The sequence below is a fragment of the Squalius cephalus genome (genome assembly GCF_949319135.1).
Source record: "Squalius cephalus genome assembly, chromosome: 24".
Classification (NCBI taxonomy): Eukaryota; Metazoa; Chordata; class Actinopteri; order Cypriniformes; family Leuciscidae; genus Squalius; species Squalius cephalus.
The window spans coordinates 16,567,995-16,587,055 of NC_137145.1; the positions used below are offsets into that span (position 1 = coordinate 16,567,995).

Consider the following 19,061-nt stretch of genomic DNA (forward strand, 5'->3'; position numbering starts at 1 on the left):
CTCAGACTCAGTCTTGATCACATCATATACCATCAAAAATGTCTGCTCTTTAACCGTCAAACATTGAATGATTTTGTTCCTGTGTGTTTAAGTAATCAGCACTCGTCTTATTTTGAACACTATTGGCAAACAAACTTGTGTGAAATGTGTGAAAACTTGCATCAGATCCTTAAAGTTGGCATGAAACAGATGTTGCAATAGTCTTTTCTACCTTTTGTGAACTATATCTATATCTATTTATGTGAAACAGCTTCTTGAAAAAGTACAAATGTTGGCTGGATCATTGGATCGTTGTGAGTGACAGGTTGTAAATTGAATATATTATAAAATAAATATATTTTCTTATGGAATCTGCATGTTCAAACAACAGTTGAAAAAACAAGAACTTAATACTGAGGAACTTGCATTTTAGACACAGTATTGCCAGTTAGGCCTACTTTGTCTATTTTTGCTCCACCAATGTAATGGAACACGTGACGAAACCTGGTAACGAGCCCAGCGGTTAAATTATTATAGTAGCCTGCGTTGTATAGATAAGCTCCGACGTAATCAATTCTGTTTCTGTACCGGAGAATTTCTCTCCTTCGGAGCAACTCACACTCTGCAGCCATGCCTTGTTTACACACAGCTTTAGCCAGTCCCGGTTCTACGGGTTGACGGGTTCTACGGGTACTCAAGCAAGAGCACCCTCAGCTGATAATGTAATAATATTAATGTAATTAATTGGCAAAACAGATTTCACTCAAGTAAGAGATTTATTGTACATTGTTGGCAGCTTCACTGATCATAATGGAACTTTGTGAGATCGTGATACACTGACAAATCGACAGCGTTTTAGTGATTGTAAAGGGAACGATCTTGCTTTCGAGGCTTCAGCCTATATAATCAATTGTATAAAACTATAGTTCCCTTTCAAAAGGGAACTCACACTGCGTCCTGAGACACATTTGGGGAACGCCTCAGCGTGACTGATGACTGAAGTGCTGTATAATCACGGCAATCATATTAGCCGGCGACAGCCATGACGTCACCGCCAGTGCGACCAGGAAGAGGGCGCCTAGAGAACATGTCACCTTCGTTTTGCTGGTACTGTGAAGTGAGATATTTTATCATGGCAAGCGACAAGCATTTCAGGAAGTGTGCTGAGAGATATCTTACACCAGGTGACACTCATGACCTGTGCGTGTTTTGTTTGGGTGAGGAGCACGTGCGCTCAGCCCTTGAGGGGGCTGTGTGCACAAACTGTGAGCGTTTATCTATCAGAGCGCTCCGCTCTCGTCTGTCCTACTTGTTGAGGGAGGAGGGACAATCATTTGCACCCCGTGGTTCCGATCCTCCTCGCGCTGAGGTGGAGAGGAGACTGAGATCGTTGGTGATCTCAGATGGAGGTCCCCGACAAGTTTGAGAGAGGTGTAAACCTCTCACGCTCGGCGGCTGACGAGGGTGAGCTGCTGGGCGAGGATGCATCGTCATACCAGGTCCTCTGGTCCAGCGGCCAGTGCTCTGCTGGCTTCGAGCCAGGATGAGCAGGAGAAGGCTGTTGGAGTGAAGATGCTGAAATGGCTGAACCCGCCCAGCCCCCCTGCCCTGCATATCCTGAGTTGGTGGAGGTGATGGAGCGCGCCACCGCCAGGCTTGAGTTGCCATGGCAACGCGCCAGAGGGGAAGCCGCTCATGGAAGACTTGGCGATCGCTTTCTCGCTGGCCAGAATCCACCAGCTCCCGTGAGCCTTCCATTCCTTCCCAACCTCCATGCTGAGGCATGTACTCCTCGGTTACATCATTCCAACTATGTGAATGTGGAGGGAATGCGAGAGCACGGGTATGTGTCAATGCCCCCTATTGAAGACACATTTGCGAGCTGTCTTTCAGTGGGGGAGACATTGACTCCGGCCCTGCCATCTAGACCTCTGAAAACCATCTCACGTCTAAATGGCAGGGCATACGCGGCGGTGGGTCAGGCTGGTGCTGCGCTGCACACGATGGCTGTGTTGCAGGCGAACCAGGCTGATCTGCTGAGGGACTTGGACCAGGGTCAGGGTCTAACCCCGGGCGTTGTGGCTGAGTTGTGGCGCACCACAGATCTCGCCCTCCGGGCCATCAAACGGGCTGCCGCTGCGGTCCGCCTTTCGATCTGAACTCTTCTGCTTTTGACACTCTAATTTTATAAGGTGCCAGTTGTGTCCGAGTTTATCATAGAATGTCGAGGTACACTCTTAAAAATAAAAGTTCTGTATTGGCATCGATGGTTCCTTGAAGTACCTTTAACATCTATGGAGCTTTTCTATTAAACAAAAGGTTGTTGACGAAGGTTCTTTCGAATTTTAAGAACTGTTGCCTGAAAGTTTTTTGGGGGGGAACCAAATATGGTTCTTCTGTTGCATCAATGAGAAATCACCCATTTGGAACCTTTATTTTGTATGTCAAGGGTGCAGCAGCATTCAGTCTGCTTGTGACAGTACCTGTATATTGAAGTGGTTGGAGTATTTTAACACTGATCCAAATAGTAGGGAACTAATATTCGTCAGAACTGAAAGTGTTGCTAAATATCTTAACGCTTAACGCTATCAAAATATTATTTTACACTATAATATAGAAGTAGAAATAAAGAAGCATTACACACAAGAGATATAATTGACAAATGAGTGCAAAATTAGATTTTCCGATTGTTTTAATATCATCAAACCATCATGTTTGGTTTGGTTGAAACTAACTTTGGTTACTGCATTGCTTTGAATGTACAGATTTGATGCTTTGACAGTTTCATTAAACCTCTAAATCTTTCTCACAAATCCATACAAAGGTGTAATTACATGGATAATCAGCCCAATCAAAGAGTGATACAGCACAGTCCTCATCTATTTTGTTGTTGGGCTCCCCAGGCTCCCAAACCCTACAACAACAGATTAACATTACAGTTTGTGTCATATAATACATGTGGCTCAAGTGATTAAATGTTGGAAGTTAATGCTAGAAACTGTTTTTGATATTGCTTGAGAAGAGTTTATGGTTTAGATTATCTACACTTTTCCACAAACAATAGTATGAACAAGCTGCTCACCCAGAGTTCAGTGTGGTGCCATCAACCCACTTCCAGACTCCCTCTTCATCACTGTCAGTCAGACCAATCCAGACAATATTTCCACTGGTAACCGTTCTGATAAATTCCTAAAATGAAATATTATCCATATAGATCATAAACAGTTTTCAGATTCAAACACAATCTCTCACTCACTTGTTCCTCTCTGTTGTTTATGATGATCAGATGTGCTCCTCTCTTCAAGCAGTCTTGTCTGCTGTCAGTCCAGTTCTTCCACTCGGAGGAAATGTAGTAGGAACTGAAGTTGTGCGTTATCCATTTAGGGTTGTCAAAGCACTGATCTGTTAATGTTAGATATTAGCTCTTTAAACCTGAAAAATCAACTAATTAATTGTAAATAAATAATTTCCTTTAATTTCCTTCCTTTTCTATTTACTTTAATAAGGAGAAGACTGTAATTTTTGTTTTTGTTGCGCTAGCCATATAGGCTATGCCCGAAAGCTGAAAAATTCAATCATTACGCTGCCTCAGAAGTCTGACAAAAATCTAATAATTTGTGAGGTACTTAATGCACAAACACCTGCAAAGTCATTTCCTGAATAGGCAGCGAGGCAACAAGTCAGCTGCTTAACTTTTCGGACGCAGCCATTGTTTTCAGGTAACAATCTTTACGTGTAAAACTTATTTTTTTAAACTTTCTTAAACTTTTTTTTTATTATTATTTGTTAAGAAAAAATGACTGTGTGCACATTTTAAGTTTGTGGAATTCTACAGAATGATTACCGTATTCATAAAGCCTGGCCTGGAGTTTCGCCAAGTCCTTCCTTAACTCTTCTCTCTCTTCTGTCAAGTTTTTACTCAGACTTAGCCAATAGTTTGCCTCTTTCTCAGATTGGAACATGTTGTTTTCCTTTGTGAACTTTATACACAGTACTGTGACGGCCACCAGCAGAAGAACACACAACAGCCCCAAACACACCACGGTGGTCTTGTAGCTTTTTTTCTCATCAGAGTCACTTCCTGAAAATGTAATGATTTAATTTATTTTCCATTTACCACAGCAGAGATATAAAGGAAACAAAGTATATAATAAAAATAAGATGATACTTTCAGATGCGCATTTAAGCACCCAATCTTACGTATTTGTTGTCTCTGTTCCTCTTCGGGATGGTTTAAGTCATCTAACTTTGTTCTAAGGTCATGTGGTAGGTCTATAGTATCTGTACTAGCAAATATAACCATGGTCATCTCATCACTATCTTCTCTGGCCATCTTCAGTTTCCCAGCAGCATTCATATCATTGATTTAGAGAGAATGGATTTTGACACTATGAATGTAGGAAAATTAAAATTAAAGTTTTAAGTTTCCAAGAGGTGAGAGTAAAAAGTGTGAAATTTCAGATAATGTGGCATCCAACCTGTGAACAAAACGTAGTTGAAAACAAATCGATAAGGGTCAAAATAGGTCAAATTACTGAATGTTTCCAAAATTCTGTATTTCCTCCTTCATTTCCCAGTTTCATCAGGATACTAGGGAAATTAATTAACTTTTTTTTTATATATGGTGATTTCTGTCCAAAACATGTTTATCAATTCAAATTAACTTAATATGCTCAATTAAAGTTGCTGATTTCTGCTGATACAAGGCAAAAATTATCTTGAAACATACTTTTTTTTATTGTTTTCCAGTAAAAATATCTAAACATCCTTAAAACAAGACAAAATTATTCTATAAATTTTACAATGTTTGTAAATGCATATTGTTTTACGGATTTGACATATTTCTTAAATGTAAAACAAAACCATTTAAAATGATGCATCATACCTTCATGCAATCTCATTTGGGGTCCATGGTTTTCCGTCCTTTGTAATTTTCAGTAGTTTCATCAGCATGCACTTGAAGCTTTCAACACAATGATGTGATGTCACTTCACACTGCTAATAATGTGGGTCATCATTTTTCATCTTCCTGAAGCTTACAGACATAGTGGTCTGGTTTACTTCCTGTTGCACGCTGCATGTTTAATCAACATTGATAAGTTTCATAAAAGACAATACAAATCAAGCATGTTTTTAGTGTTTTATTAAAGTGGATTGTAAAAAGTCTCAGTGAATATTATCCATCTTGTGAAATATTATCTCTTGATAGATATGTTTGTGTATTTAAATATACAAGTGGGGTGAAATGCACAATAGGTTATAGGTTGTCAGTGTTTCCTGTTGTGAAAGGCTTTTGAGGTGATTGGCTGCCTTCTTTATACATTACAGAGGACAGGCATGTTACACGAGTAAAAAAAAAATCAATATAGAGCGGGGGGGGGGGGGGGGGAGATAAAAAAATATATTATGTACGGGTTTTAAGACATGTTAATATACATTCAACAGGTTTAAGTTAAGATTTTAACAGTGTTTTTTAGGGTTGATGCCGGTCGCGGTGAAGGAAACCCTTGCAGAGATTTTGAGTGGCTCAATACCGCGATATTGCAACATTATCGCCATTTTTATGTCAAGTATTATGATGTGGTCAGCAGACACGAAGACGAAGGAGATTCAAAAACACAACATGCTTTATTAATAATCCAAACATTGTCAATGAACACGCAGGATAATAATGCAGACCACACAATGCATAAACGAGAAATGAACACAGGGCTTTATTAACAGGACTAAAGGAAAGTAAACTTGACATGTGAAACTAATATGTAACTATAGAAAAAAACGAAATACTCTCTGAAGATGTAGGGGTGAAATAGGAACTAATCATACATTAAATTCTTGTCAAATTATACATTGTAGCAAAGTTTAAAGTCATATACACTTTTATATCTGATTTATATTAATTAATGATGAATATGACTCATATTTTAGAACATAAAAGTTTGTTGTGATAAAGTTAGTTTAATTTTAAAGCGTTTAGTTTATTACAGAACAGCATAATAAAGAAAAGTGCCTTTTAATCAATAACATGAATGTGTTAAGTCACAATAAATGTGACATTGCAGGCTTATCTAGGAGTTGTATCAACTCATAACTAAGTGTGATGCAATAAATGCACATAATGTAATAAGTTTTACTTTATTATTGTATTAAAATCTTCATTGTCATTTTCTAAAAACAATCTTGAGCTCATGTAATGTTTTTTTTTCAATGTAATAATTTTTTCATATAATGAAATGTTTTTGTATTAGAAATGTATATATTATGAACACACTATAGCGAATTATAATGTAATGACAGTTCATAAGGTAATAAATGTGTTATTAATTGTAAGTTTGAGGTCAAATGTAATAATAGTTTTATCTAAAACAAGCAGTAATACTTTATTTTACAGTGTCTTTGTTACACATGATATGTATACGGTGCTGATTAACAGTAAATTATGCATCATTATAATTATCCATAATTAAATGCATTCATAATCATAATTATGCATACATGCAACGAACCCTAAACCAAACTCTGTTCCCAACCATATAGAAAGTACATGTTGTTAATTGATATTACTTAGTACTTAGGCCTAAATGTATAATTTCATTCTAAAACATCGTAAAATAAAATGTAATCAAATAAACTATTACATTAAAAGAAAAGTCGGCTTATTAGACTACATTGTGTACTCAACAATTTCATAAATATTTTATAACTTAGTGATTATGATGTGCTCGATTATTGTGAGTTGCTTTGATCCAGAAACACATTTTGGGCCCTATCTTGCACCCAGCGCAATTGACTTTGTACACCGACGCATGTATCATTCCTATTTTGCACCCGCGCAAAGTGCGCTTTTCCCTCCACAGAAGCACGTCGCTAAACTAGGGAATGAACTTGCACTCCCTGGGCGGTTCAGCGCAAAAAAGGAGGCGTGTTCCGGCGCAAACGTTCCTTCATGCTATTTTGCAGGTTTAGAAAACAATTGCGCCACTAACCAGGAAAAAATAGTTTAAAGTCAGTGGCGCGTATGGCCATGCTTGGCCATAATCAATGTAGCATGTGCACAACGCGCATGCACTTTGATTCTCTCATCTACACAGAAGCAGCAGTTTTTATTTTTGCAAATCATACATTATTACGATAGATAGATAGATAGATAGATAGATAGATAGATAGATAGATAGATAGATAGATAGATAGATAGATAGATAGATAGATAGATAGATAGATAGATAGATAGATAGATAGACAATTTATTATAAAAGCATATATCTAGCTTACACATTTACCCAAATTATCATACGCCTTTTTAACCGAAGTTAATTTGGGTGGGTTTCTCCATCCCCAACGTCCCTGACGAGAGCGTTGCTCTCCTTGGCTGTGAACCGCTCCTGGCGCGCGCCTGGCGAATCCGCCGTTACAATAGAAAAAGCGCGTCTGCTCTTAAAGGGAATGTGAGATGACGCTCTGATTGGTTTATTTCACGTTACGCCCAAACCACACCTATGAATAATGAAGCTACTTCAGACCAACCCATTTTAGATTTGCGCCTGGCGCAAGAGTCATTTATCCCGCCGGGAAAATAGCAACAGCGCCAAGATCCGCCCACAAAGTTACTTGCGCTTTGCGCTTTGACACTTGCGTTTCAGATCGTTAAAATAGGGCCTTTTAAGTTTTATGCACTAAATAAAAAAATAAAGCTTCTACTTTCTGTGTAATAAATCATTTTTGAGATATAGTCATTAAAATGTTTGTCATAAAGACTTAACTTCTACAAAACTATTTATAATAATAGTGATATTTTTAGTGATGATGTTTTTTTGTATAGAACTAATGAGCTAAAGACATTATTGGCCAAATCCTTCTGAGGTAAATGTAACATTAATTCTTCACAAGTTGTTATACAGTTGTTTTGGGGTTATGTATAATAAGTAATGTACAGAAATAATAATAATGATAAATCATTTCAGGAATATTTAAATCTGGTGCATTTCGTAAGATTAGGATTTAAAAAATATGGCAAGGGAATATCAATATATATTTTTTTTTTCATTAATAATACATTATCTGCAGATATTACATTATGCTTTATTACATTTTGACTTATGAGTTGCTACAGGTGTGTTCATGTGTTGACAATAGCAGGAGCGATAACAGAATAACAGCTGAGAATTGTGGAATTCTAATGCTGACAAAGCTGAGTGCTACTTAACAATTTAATAAATCATATGCATCCAGTAGTTCTCTAATATGTACATAGCACATATTTATTGAAATGTGTTGTTTAAAAAAATAGTCTTCTCACAGATCCATCTAGACTCATAATTACATGGAAAATCAGCCCATCCTGATGAACGAGTTAAAGCACAGTCTTCATCTTTGCCCATGTAACTATTAGGCTCTCCAGACGCCCAGAAGCTGAAACAACAGATCAGCATTAGATGTTCAGTGCTGCTTTCTGTGTGATATGATACTGACTGTGAAAATCATTTATTAGAAATTAATCAGTTCAATTCAGTGTTTTCTCACCCAGAGGTCAGTGTGCTGTTATCAACCCATTTCCATGTTCCCTCCACAACACTGTCAGTCAGACCAATCCAGACATCAGCAGAACCAGTCATGTTCTTCACAAAATCCTGAGCAGATGAAACAGTTGCACATTTATATCATAAACAGACAATAGACATTGCCCAAACTTATCTCCTTGCTGTGCATCCCCCTCTCCCTCCTCCCTTCCTTCCCCTCTGATTCAAGTCACTAAAAGTTCACTGAGAATATATGTATCCTTGCATGTTTGGTATCATTTTAAATGTCTAAGTGCGATTGGTAAAATGGTTCAATTTCATTACAGTCACTGGTATTATGAGAAAGACTGAAAACTGTTATCTTTTTTCTGTGGTGTCTCTTCAAGATATCTGATAATTCTCTCCTCTCCCCCGAAACCAGGTGTAACCCCTAGTGAAAAAAATAAGCACAATTTATTTGTATGTACTGTAGTATAACTAAATGTATTTGTGGCACACTATAAATTGGTAGCCTATGCTTAAAGTCTGTTAAATTGGATAACTAATTTTGTACTAAATGCATTTTAGTTGTCCAAAAGCAGTGCTGAAGTTCAACTTAAGTTGTATTTAATATACTTGTTTGTGCTAAAGTGGAACTATTCCAAGTATTCTTAAATACTAGAGTATATTTAAAGTGTACTTAAGTTTTGAAATGCAGGATTCACTCAGCAAAAACTTCAAATGTATTTTGGTGACATTACAATTGCAATTCATTTACACTGTAAGATTGTTGAACATACATTAATATTATACTGATAACAAACTTTTAGTGATTTAAAAACACACTGCAATGGCATTTCAAGTAAACGTGAAGTATGCTAATATCATCATTATTGTGTGCTTCAAACAGGCTACAATAAAGTAATCTTTATAAATAATAATGGTATAAGAATTTGCCTTTTACTGACATTTTACTGACACATCCCAGTATACCAGAAACTCGCTTATCCGGAGAACATCATTAAGACAAAGGGAACAGATAAATGTACATTCGCTGCCACACAAGCGCACTCGGTTTAACAGTTGCGCCACCATGCAGATTTGCACCAAGCAAAACTGCTCCTGATGTCAAACGTAATGAAATTATTTGGCAGTTTGACTGTCTCGCATTACGCTGCAGATTAAAATGTGACGCATGAATTGAAATTGTGTTAATACATTGTGTTAATTACGTTGATACTTTTCATGCAATTAACGTTTCAAATTTAATTTGACAATTTAACTTTTTGTGTTATTTTTCTGAGGATAATTTTTGTGGCTGCAGTTCACATTTTTTAAAGTGCAATGGTTAATGAGAAAAGTGTATTTACAGCATTGTAGTGTATTAGGAATACACTAAAGTAAGAAAACTTCTGATCATTTCTGATTCTGATTCAATTCTGATTTAATCTTTATTTGTCATAATTACATATATTTACTCTTATATGAAAGTAAAGATGCTTTGCAATCATGCAGAATTGTGAAAAGTGCTATTGTTACGACCTGTGGCTCCAAAAAAAGCCACAACAAAGGAAGGGACACACAAGTCCCTATCAAATTTAACTCAAGGTTTATTAACAGAACAGGAAACTAAACCAAACAAGTGCAAATGTAACGTCAGTAAAATCAGTAATAGAGTACGATGTAGGCATGAACTGTAATGTAATGTGACTCCAGTGTAAGTGCAACAAAGGAAAAGACCAACAACATAAATAATCAAAATATGGAGCTCTGAAGAGTAGTAAAATGTCTCATTTTAAAGGACATTAAGATAGGGAAGCCAGATGAGCGTAATGAAACCACTCATGGAATCACTCATTGTCTAGATACGGGGGCGTCACATACCAGATCGTCATCTATCTAGGCTATTTTTATACTCAACAAGTAGAACTCAAATACAGTTCAATGTATTGTACATTGAATCATAATGGGTCAACAGAGAATTACTGAATTACTGAAGTAGTACTTAAATATTTAACAAATTAAATAATTGTATTTGTAAATTGCTCATTGTTACATTTGCGCTGTAGGCAAAAGTTGTCTTTGGAAATTCAGCCCTTGCACCTGTTAGCAGAAACAAACTAAATGTTTCAGTGCATACCTCACACCTTTGGGTTGCACAAAAAGAAAGTCTCATCTAAAAAATGAGAAAGCATCATCTATAATTTCATCCTTCTCAGATTTGAAATACATGGTGAGACTTGTGTCTTCAGCTGAAATGAGTTTCTAGACTCTGACAGATTTTTTGACAAATGTACCAATAGTGTGCATTCTAGCGAGTTTGGTTGTTTAGCAAAAGTACAGCAAAAGCGATTGTTGGTGAGTTTGATGACATTGGCTTTATGGCGTGTTCGAAACATAGATCAAGCATAGTGGTCTGACGTGTCAACTTCTGGTTCAACCAATGGTAGAACGTTTGGGCAGGCTTTGGCAGTTACAGTGCTTTCAAGTCATGTCAGAAAGAATGTATTTATGAGATAAAATGCACATGAACATCAGCACAACTCTTAATTATGAGTTTTGGTAACTTTGGATTTTCTTAAGAGTTTCCGAGTTAGGTGTGTGATGGTGAGAAAACATGTCAGAGGATGCAGAGTCTGCCCTAGTGGGAAAAAAACCTATGCCAAAATGTATTTAAAATAGGCCTACATATATTTCATTCTTACTATACTACAAACCCATTCATATATTTATTCATAAGTAAACTTTATTGGAGTTCTTCTTTATTGCACAATGCATATTTCTTAATATTAAGCCTATGTGTTTAATATCACTATTAGTTAGGATAGAATGATCACTGTATACTATCATTTAAATGCAAGATATTTAAAGTGTACCTAAAGTATATAGCAATAGTTCCACTTTAGGACAATTAAATATACTTAAGTAGCCTATGTTTAGTTGGACCTCAGAACTATTTCCGGATAACTAAAGTGCATTAAGCACAAAATTACTTGTTCCAATTTAGCAGACTTTCAGTATACCAATTTAGTATACCAAAAGAACAATTGTAGGGTATTTATATTAATCACATAAACATGTAAATGCATTTGTAGTATACATAGCATAAAATACATGTATTTCAAATACATTTTAGTATATTTATTTTTCACTAGGGGTAGATAAAAATATTTGCACTAACCATTTGTTCTGGTTTGGGTATTTAAGTGAAAGTGGCAGAGCAATCTTTGGGAATGCAGTGCTGTGTCAGTGTCTTCCCGAGTCTTGCTCTCGGAACACTCTCACACACCACTGTGTGTCTCTGTCAGGTATGCATTTCTTACTCCTAGTCATCTTTAAGCAATTGATGATATGTATGGCTTCTAATTGTTTACTTGTGTAATTGGCATGATGCCTTTTTACCTGACAAATAAAATGGTAATCCTGATTTATTCTGTATTATTTTGAAATCATTATTTATAGTAGATTAAAGTGGAGTCTGGGGTTACCTCAAATCTGTGTTTAGGGTAGATCATACCGAAGGACCAATGAATCTAGCATGGAGCATCTAATCTGCGACCCTACGATTTCTGACTATCAAGGATTTGGCAAGTTGCAGTTTTTGTGATAATAAAAAATTACACTTTTTGTTATGAGCAAACAGGGCACGGCCTGACACCCTGCATCCTCTGACCAAGATCAGAACTGACGAGTTTGTGTCCGTGAGCTGACGATTCGGCCGACATACAGCCTAAGCAACACCGGCTCCCTAATGAATGGATAATTGAAAGTATGGGATACCCAGAATGAGCAAAGATCTAAATTAAAGTATAATCAATATTTATGATTAGTTCCTAATTAGAAACACAATATAAATGTAATAATCATTAGAAATTGGAATCAGATTAAGCACGGAGCTAAAGTAAAACTAAACCTGAATTCTAAAAATTAAGTGAACTTCACCAGAGCGCTAAAGACATTCACACACTATACATTCTTCACCCACGCCATTGGATTCCGTTGTTGAGACGGCGGGAGGTTCTTACACACACACACACACACACACACACACACACACACACACACACACACACTCAAACTCACACTCACACTCACACTCACACTCACTCACTCACTCACTCACTCACTCACTCACTCACTCACTCACTCACTCACTCACTTGTTCTTCTTTGTTGTTTATGATGATCAGATCTGCTCCTCTCTCTCTACAGTATCTTCTGCTCTCAGTCCAGTTCTTCTTCTCTTCAGATATGTAGTAAAAATGGGATTTATAGCATGTCCAATTAGCTGTTAACAGAACAAGTTCAGCTGTTAGCTTTTTATTCCCATTACACTCACCTGTCAGTAACTTATAACAGATAGTAAACTCTTGGATTGTGTTCAGTGAAAGTTACTGAGAGCACAACCCAACTCCATCATATTTTATGTCTGCTGTATAACAAATAACTTCATGGATAAAATAAACTTTACCAAGAATGATAAGTTTGTTTCTTAGCTGGTCTCTCTCATTGGTCAGGTTTTTGTTCTTTATTCTTAGCCAATCTCTCTCTTCTGTGAGGTTGGTATTGTTGGTTAGTAGCTGGTCTCTCTCATTGGTCAGATCTTTGTTCTTGAATATTAGCTGATCTCTCTCTTCTGTGTAGTGTGTGCTCTTTGTATAGATGTGAACACACAGCACTATGACTGCAGTCAGCAGAAGAACACACAGCAACACCAAACACACTGCAGCTGCTCTGGAGCTTCTGTTCCTCACAGAATCACTTCCTGAAAATGACAGACATTATGCTATCTATTTTCTTCTTCACTTAAAACAATTTACATCAACTTTTATGAGTAAACGTATTAGCAATCGCAGTTACCTGTGTGTTGAGGTGTTTGGGTTTTCGCTGTTTGGGTGTCGAAGTCTTCTGTGTCTTTCTTATGTTTTATGTCTCTTACAGCCTCAGCAGTGATGTAGATATCAACTGTCTTCTCTATTCTGTCTTCTGATTCCATCATTGAACCTTTATCCATACCATCATTCACAAGCCCAGACATTCTTAGTGCAGTTTGGATGGCAACAACTTTTTAACTATGAACCGTAAATGTGAAGTATTAAAGCTATAAGTCAAATCTAACTAACTAATATCTCACCCAAAGTGCATTTTTGTGCTCCTGATGTCTGTCTGTGTGCCTGTGGTAATATTTTATGTATTTATGTAAAAAGGAACTTGCAATGTGTAGGAAGTTAACACAAATGTCACAATTTTCTGCAATGGGATTGGTTAACTTGAAGCAGTGACATTTTTAGTGTGGCTCTGCAGCACCAAAAATGTACAAATAAAGAAAATAACTAGCTAATACTAGCATCTGAGGTGGACCTTATTATATTCCCGATATATGTCCTGATGTGTGGAAAAGTATTTATAAGTATAGGTACAGGAAGTTCAGCTCACCACAGAATGTCAGAGGGGCTTGTATTGACATAAGTTTAATGATTATAACTGGAACCTGCCACTGTTTGATTATTCAAAATATTACGGCCAAACTTTCCAAAACTGATGTTTCTGGAAGATTGAACAATTATGTTCTTTGGCTCCAAAATTTCCTTCTGTAAGCCATGGAAACATAATTTGCATGGGATAGTGTAGGGGTGAAATAGTAACTAGTAATACATTAAATTTATGTTATATTAAACATTGTGGAAGTTTTAACTCATGAATACACACGTTTATTTATATTACTGAATATAATTACACCATTAATTATGCATTGTTTGGGTAATTATCATATTTGAGTGCATAAAAGTTTGTGTTGTGAGTGTAATGGATTTATTTTAAAGCTATAATATTACATTTAGTTTATTACAGAATAGCATAAAAAAGCAAAGTGTCCTTTAAACAATAAAATAACAATGTCAAGATTGTATGTAAATTAACAATGTTTATCATTCTCCAAACTGATAAATTCACTTTTATTTGTCAATTAGTTGTTTCAAATTTGCACACTTCAAGTTAACTAATCATTAACACACTTGAGGTAGGGTGAATTCAAGTAATCTGGGAAATTTTTTGCAATTTTGACTTTTGACCAGAGGATGCTATTAGTGTTTTTGTGCCAAAAAAAATAAAAAAATTCTGCCTGAATTTGATAATCTGGGACACGTGTATTATAGGATTTTTTAAAAAGCCTATATTCACCATACTTTATGCATTTCTTAAACACAATATCACCAATTTTTAAAAAGCATTATGAAAAAATTACATGTACAGAAATCTTATTAAGAAAATGTATATAATTTGTAGAAATTTCAAATTCATCACACATACAGTATAGGCTAGTCATATTTGTTTCATAAAGTGTTCCAATATCAGGAAAAATTATTTCTATCTCTACCCAGTAAATTTTAGGTTGTTGGAGCTTTTAGGTTGTTACTAGTACATCAAAAGGTCAGACAGCTGATCAATTTATGTTTAATGTTTTTTGGTATCAGTGCAGCAAGCTAAAATAATTAAGGAAGTGAGAAATTAATGATAAAATATTCATTTTTGGGTGAACTATCCCTTTAATATCACAAAGAGAATGCTTAAACAGCCTAATGTTTATAAAGAATATGTGACCCTGGACCACAAAACCAGTCACATGGGTCATTTTTATTTAATTTGAGATTTATGCATCATCTGAAATGAAAACATAAGCTTTGTATGGTTTGTTTGGATAGGACAATATTTGACAGAGATACAACTTTAAAGTTGTCCATTTATGTTCGCGATTGTGCTGCATTCACTCACAAAAATAAATGTTTTATATATTTATGGTTGGAAATTTACAAAATATTATCATGTAACATGATCTTTACTTAATATCCTAATGATTTTTGCCATAAAAAAACCCGATAAATTTGACCCATATAATGTATTGTTGGCTATTGCCACAAATATAGCTACCCGTGCTACTTGTGACTGGTTATGTGATCCAGGGTCACATATATACTTTTAATACTTTTAAGGTCCCCAAACAATTTTTGTTCTGAATTCTTTTGGGAACTTAATTGGGGGCATCAGATCACACTAAACTTCACGTCTTGACTTCTAAAGTAAATATATTAAACTGTTTGCTGATTTTACCTTCTATATATATTTCTCTTCACATAGTTCAGAAAATATGCCAGTTAATTGTTGAAGACAAGTAAATTACCATTGTCATAATTGTTACAGATAGTAAACTCATAGATTCTGTACAATGAAAGTTATTGTGAGCACAACCCAATTACATCATGTTTTAAAAATGTCTGCTGTGTAGCAAATAACATACATTAAAGAAAATTCACCATAACTCTGAAGATTATTTCTCATTGGTCTGGTTTTTGTTCTTGAATATTATCTGATCTCTCTCATTGGTCAGGTTTTTGTTCTTGGATATTAGCTGATTTCTCTCATTGGTCAGGTTTTCATTTTTGGATATGAGCTGTTGTCTCTCTTGAGTGAACGTGACACACAGCACTATGACTGCAGTCAGCAGAAGAACACACAGCAGCCCCAAACACACTGCAGCTGCTCTGGAGCTTCTGTTCCTCACAGAATCACTGCCTGAACACCACAGATATGATGTTATTTTCTTTATTTATCAATTTAACACAGCACACATCAACTGAAAGTATTAAAAAAATAAGTGAATTATTCATCTCAGTAATTGTGCATTCAGATGGTTTTATTTGCATTGAGTCTGTGATCTCTTTTCCAATTTTATATTTGATAGCATCATCATTTTCGTAGATCTCATCAGTGGTTTGTCCACCTTTTCTGTGCATTTTGCAGGTTGTACTCCTTTCTATATTTTCATTTACACTTTCAGACAGTTTCAGTGTCGTCTAGATGCCAACAAACTAACTCTAGTTTCTCTCCTGCAGTGGACTGTAGTTCCTCATCTGTGTTTGTGTGGAAATGTTTCAATTATTTATTCATAAAGGAACTTCACCACATAAGTTTTTTTTTTGTTTTTCTATTTTTTTTTTTCTATACATATTTCAAGTATTTATGCAGAAAGGAACTGTTTTTTGTGGAACTTTAACTCACCACAAAAGTACATTTGTTTTTTGTTTTTTTGTTGTTTTTTTCACAGTGTGGATTGGGTTCATTTGAATAGGATTTAAATGCAGATATCAAGGCATAATCATTCAGTGTCTTTGTTTCAATTCATCATTGTTCAGTTGGATAGTGGGTGCTGTTTGAAAACTTTTGCAGCTTTTAACATGTTTATATTGTTGCTGGTACATTAAAGGTCCAGACCGCTGATCAGTTTATGGTTTTAGCAGCGGCTGCATTTACACTCTGCACATAAGTTATTTGTTGATTTTCAAAGAGGTGGACTTAAAAGAACTTACTGTCAGTGACTTTTGGGCCAAATCTATTAAGGTACATCCAAACCAAAAGATATTTTGGTGTCCCTAGTGCAGTTAGTTAAAAAGTATTTTTAAATAAAAAGAAATGCATCTTGTTTGTTTTAGGGATGTTTAGATTTTTATACTGGAGAATGAGTCAAAAATACTGCAATATAAAATAGTACTTTTTTTTTTTTTTTTTACTTATTTAGTTCGAATTGTACAAAAAAACTTCATGCCAATCTCATTTAGGGTCCATCACTGCCTGTCAGCTGAATGTTTCAACAGTGACATCATGCAGCAATCAGATCTCTCAATGAAAAGATGTACGTGTTCCTTATTGTACTCCCTGATGGTTACAGACTATGGCCTTGTCCACACTAATACGTTTTCGTTTGAAAATGCACATCTTTCTCTCTCGGTTTTGGCCTTCCATCCACATTGAGACGGCATTTTCATTAATGAAAACAAAGCTTTTTGAAAACACTCTCCAAAGTGGATACATTTGAAAACGCTGTTGTAGGGTGCACTGTCAAAACGGAGGTATTTAAAAACGATGACGTAAGTTTAGTCATGTGACGCATATTCAGTGGCATAGCGTAAATCCACATCCAAATCCAAAATGGAGCCGACTAGTCGGACACTTACTGCTGCCCATACAGGGTTTTTCCTGCATTGAAATGTTTTGGGCGGCCGCCATAACGAATTTTTGTTCCACCAAAGCCTTATTTGATCAGTCATTATGATTTATGAGTGATGACTGCTGTCCTTGTGATAGGGCGCATATTAACTGAGGGAGAGAACGAGTAAAGAGACCCTCCCCCGCTCGCGCATTAACTTAACTTTTCCCTCTGTCATCGAACTAAGCAGCACTGTCTTTGCTCTCTGTCCCTCGCACATATTACAGTAATCAAAATCAACTTAACTGACAGTCTGATGACCGAATCCATGTTGGACGTGGCGCATTCGGAGAAATGTTTTCCTGAATTACCCCTGGGTGTGAATTGTGCTCAAATACATCGCCTCTTCTCTGACAAGGGAACACATGCAGCTGACATAAACCACACGTTCAATAAACGAAAAAAAAATATATATACCGAGTGTTGAAGTGTTTTCTGTGTTGACACAAATCTTTTGCGATGTCTTAACAGCTGGGATTCATAGTTCGCACACAACGCGTCCGATAATGTCCGATTCGCGGCCTAATGATTCCTTTGAACCAATTCATTTTTATGACTGATTGAAAACAACTGAAAATCCACAGTATTTTCAGGTTATTTATATTCACAATGTGTAGTAAATTACCTAAATCATTTAGTTTAGACTGGAGTGAGGTGAAACCAGAACAAAGCAAGTTGTTGTTAGCTTAGCTGCTAATTTTATTCAATTGTATATGGTAGAAAAAAGAGATCATACATAATATATGAGATCTCAGAATAAGAAACAAAAATCACAAACTGTTTCTTTGCATTTATTTTTTGCAAAGTAAAATATTGTCGTGGATCATATAGGGCCGAGGTTTTCAAAGTGGGGGCCGCAGCAAGTTGGAAGAAAAAAAAAAAAGTAAAAAAAAAAATGTAAAAATATTTATATTATTATGAGTATTGTTATGAAATAGCATTATAATACTTTGTTGCATTGCCTATCTGAACATTATACTTTTAATGCTAATCTTTTAGAGATGCACTGATTGATTAGCCTGGATGCCAGCCAAACTTAGCCCCGCCCACACCATTTTTAGGTCGGGAAGTTCGATCTGGACTTGATCCGTTGAGGAGCTATTATGCCCAAACAAAAACTGTTCGGACCAATCAAATTGTCAAGGCGGGCTTTATATGATGATGGGCAGATTATCAACAGTAACGTAATCATCCATGTCACCAAAGAGCGCTTGGGTTGATTTCATTCAACAACATAGATGACTGCCGCTGGAGAATTGAGATTTCACGAGTTCACACAAACAAATAAGTCAGATAGAATAAATGCATATTTGGCGTACTGTCCGAGGAGAGGGCTCCAGGCTCGGTATTCGGTCCGAACCCAAAGTACTCCCCCCGTATTCCAGGCTGTGGAAGAACAAGCCAAGAGTGAGTGGAGGGATGCTGAAAACTGTCAAGGAATGTTAGGTGAGTTGACAGTGAATAAATATATGCTTCCTCTCATGCTGATAGGGTAGACCTGGTAGTAGTTTGATGACAAATTGATTGGATTAATTATTTAATCCCTGA

The 19,061-nt window shown here is 36.2% G+C and overlaps 3 protein-coding genes across 8 annotated transcripts in view; 1 reads left to right on the top strand and 2 right to left on the bottom strand.

The window, feature by feature from the left end:
• Positions 1-19,061, top strand: part of cadm2a (cell adhesion molecule 2a) — a 511,389-nt gene that overhangs the window by 328,244 nt on the left and 164,084 nt on the right. The window lies entirely within an intron of this gene.
• LOC307152740 (CD209 antigen-like protein C) lies at positions 2,656-4,992 on the bottom strand. 2 transcript variants are annotated; one of them, XM_079861640.1, is made up of 6 exons: positions 4,865-4,992; positions 4,180-4,367; positions 3,824-4,060; positions 3,236-3,381; positions 3,062-3,168; positions 2,656-2,893 (listed from the first exon to the last, which is right to left on the bottom strand). In XM_079861640.1, exons 2-6 carry the CDS (start codon positions 4,334-4,336, stop codon positions 2,767-2,769), a joined length of 774 nt encoding a protein of 257 aa, XP_079717766.1. In that variant the 5' UTR covers positions 4,337-4,367; positions 4,865-4,992; the 3' UTR covers positions 2,656-2,766. The 2 variants fall into 2 exon arrangements, with proteins under 2 accessions (XP_079717766.1, XP_079717765.1); XM_079861639.1 differs by having other exon boundaries at positions 2,704-2,893; positions 4,180-4,457; positions 4,865-4,965.
• LOC307152735 (uncharacterized protein) lies at positions 5,585-14,566 on the bottom strand. Its single transcript, XM_079861632.1, has 5 exons — positions 13,334-14,566; positions 12,945-13,238; positions 12,634-12,761; positions 8,500-8,606; positions 5,585-8,388 (listed from the first exon to the last, which is right to left on the bottom strand). The coding sequence occupies exons 1-5, from the start codon at positions 13,509-13,511 to the stop codon at positions 8,238-8,240; spliced, it is 858 nt and encodes a 285-aa protein (XP_079717758.1). The 5' UTR covers positions 13,512-14,566; the 3' UTR covers positions 5,585-8,237.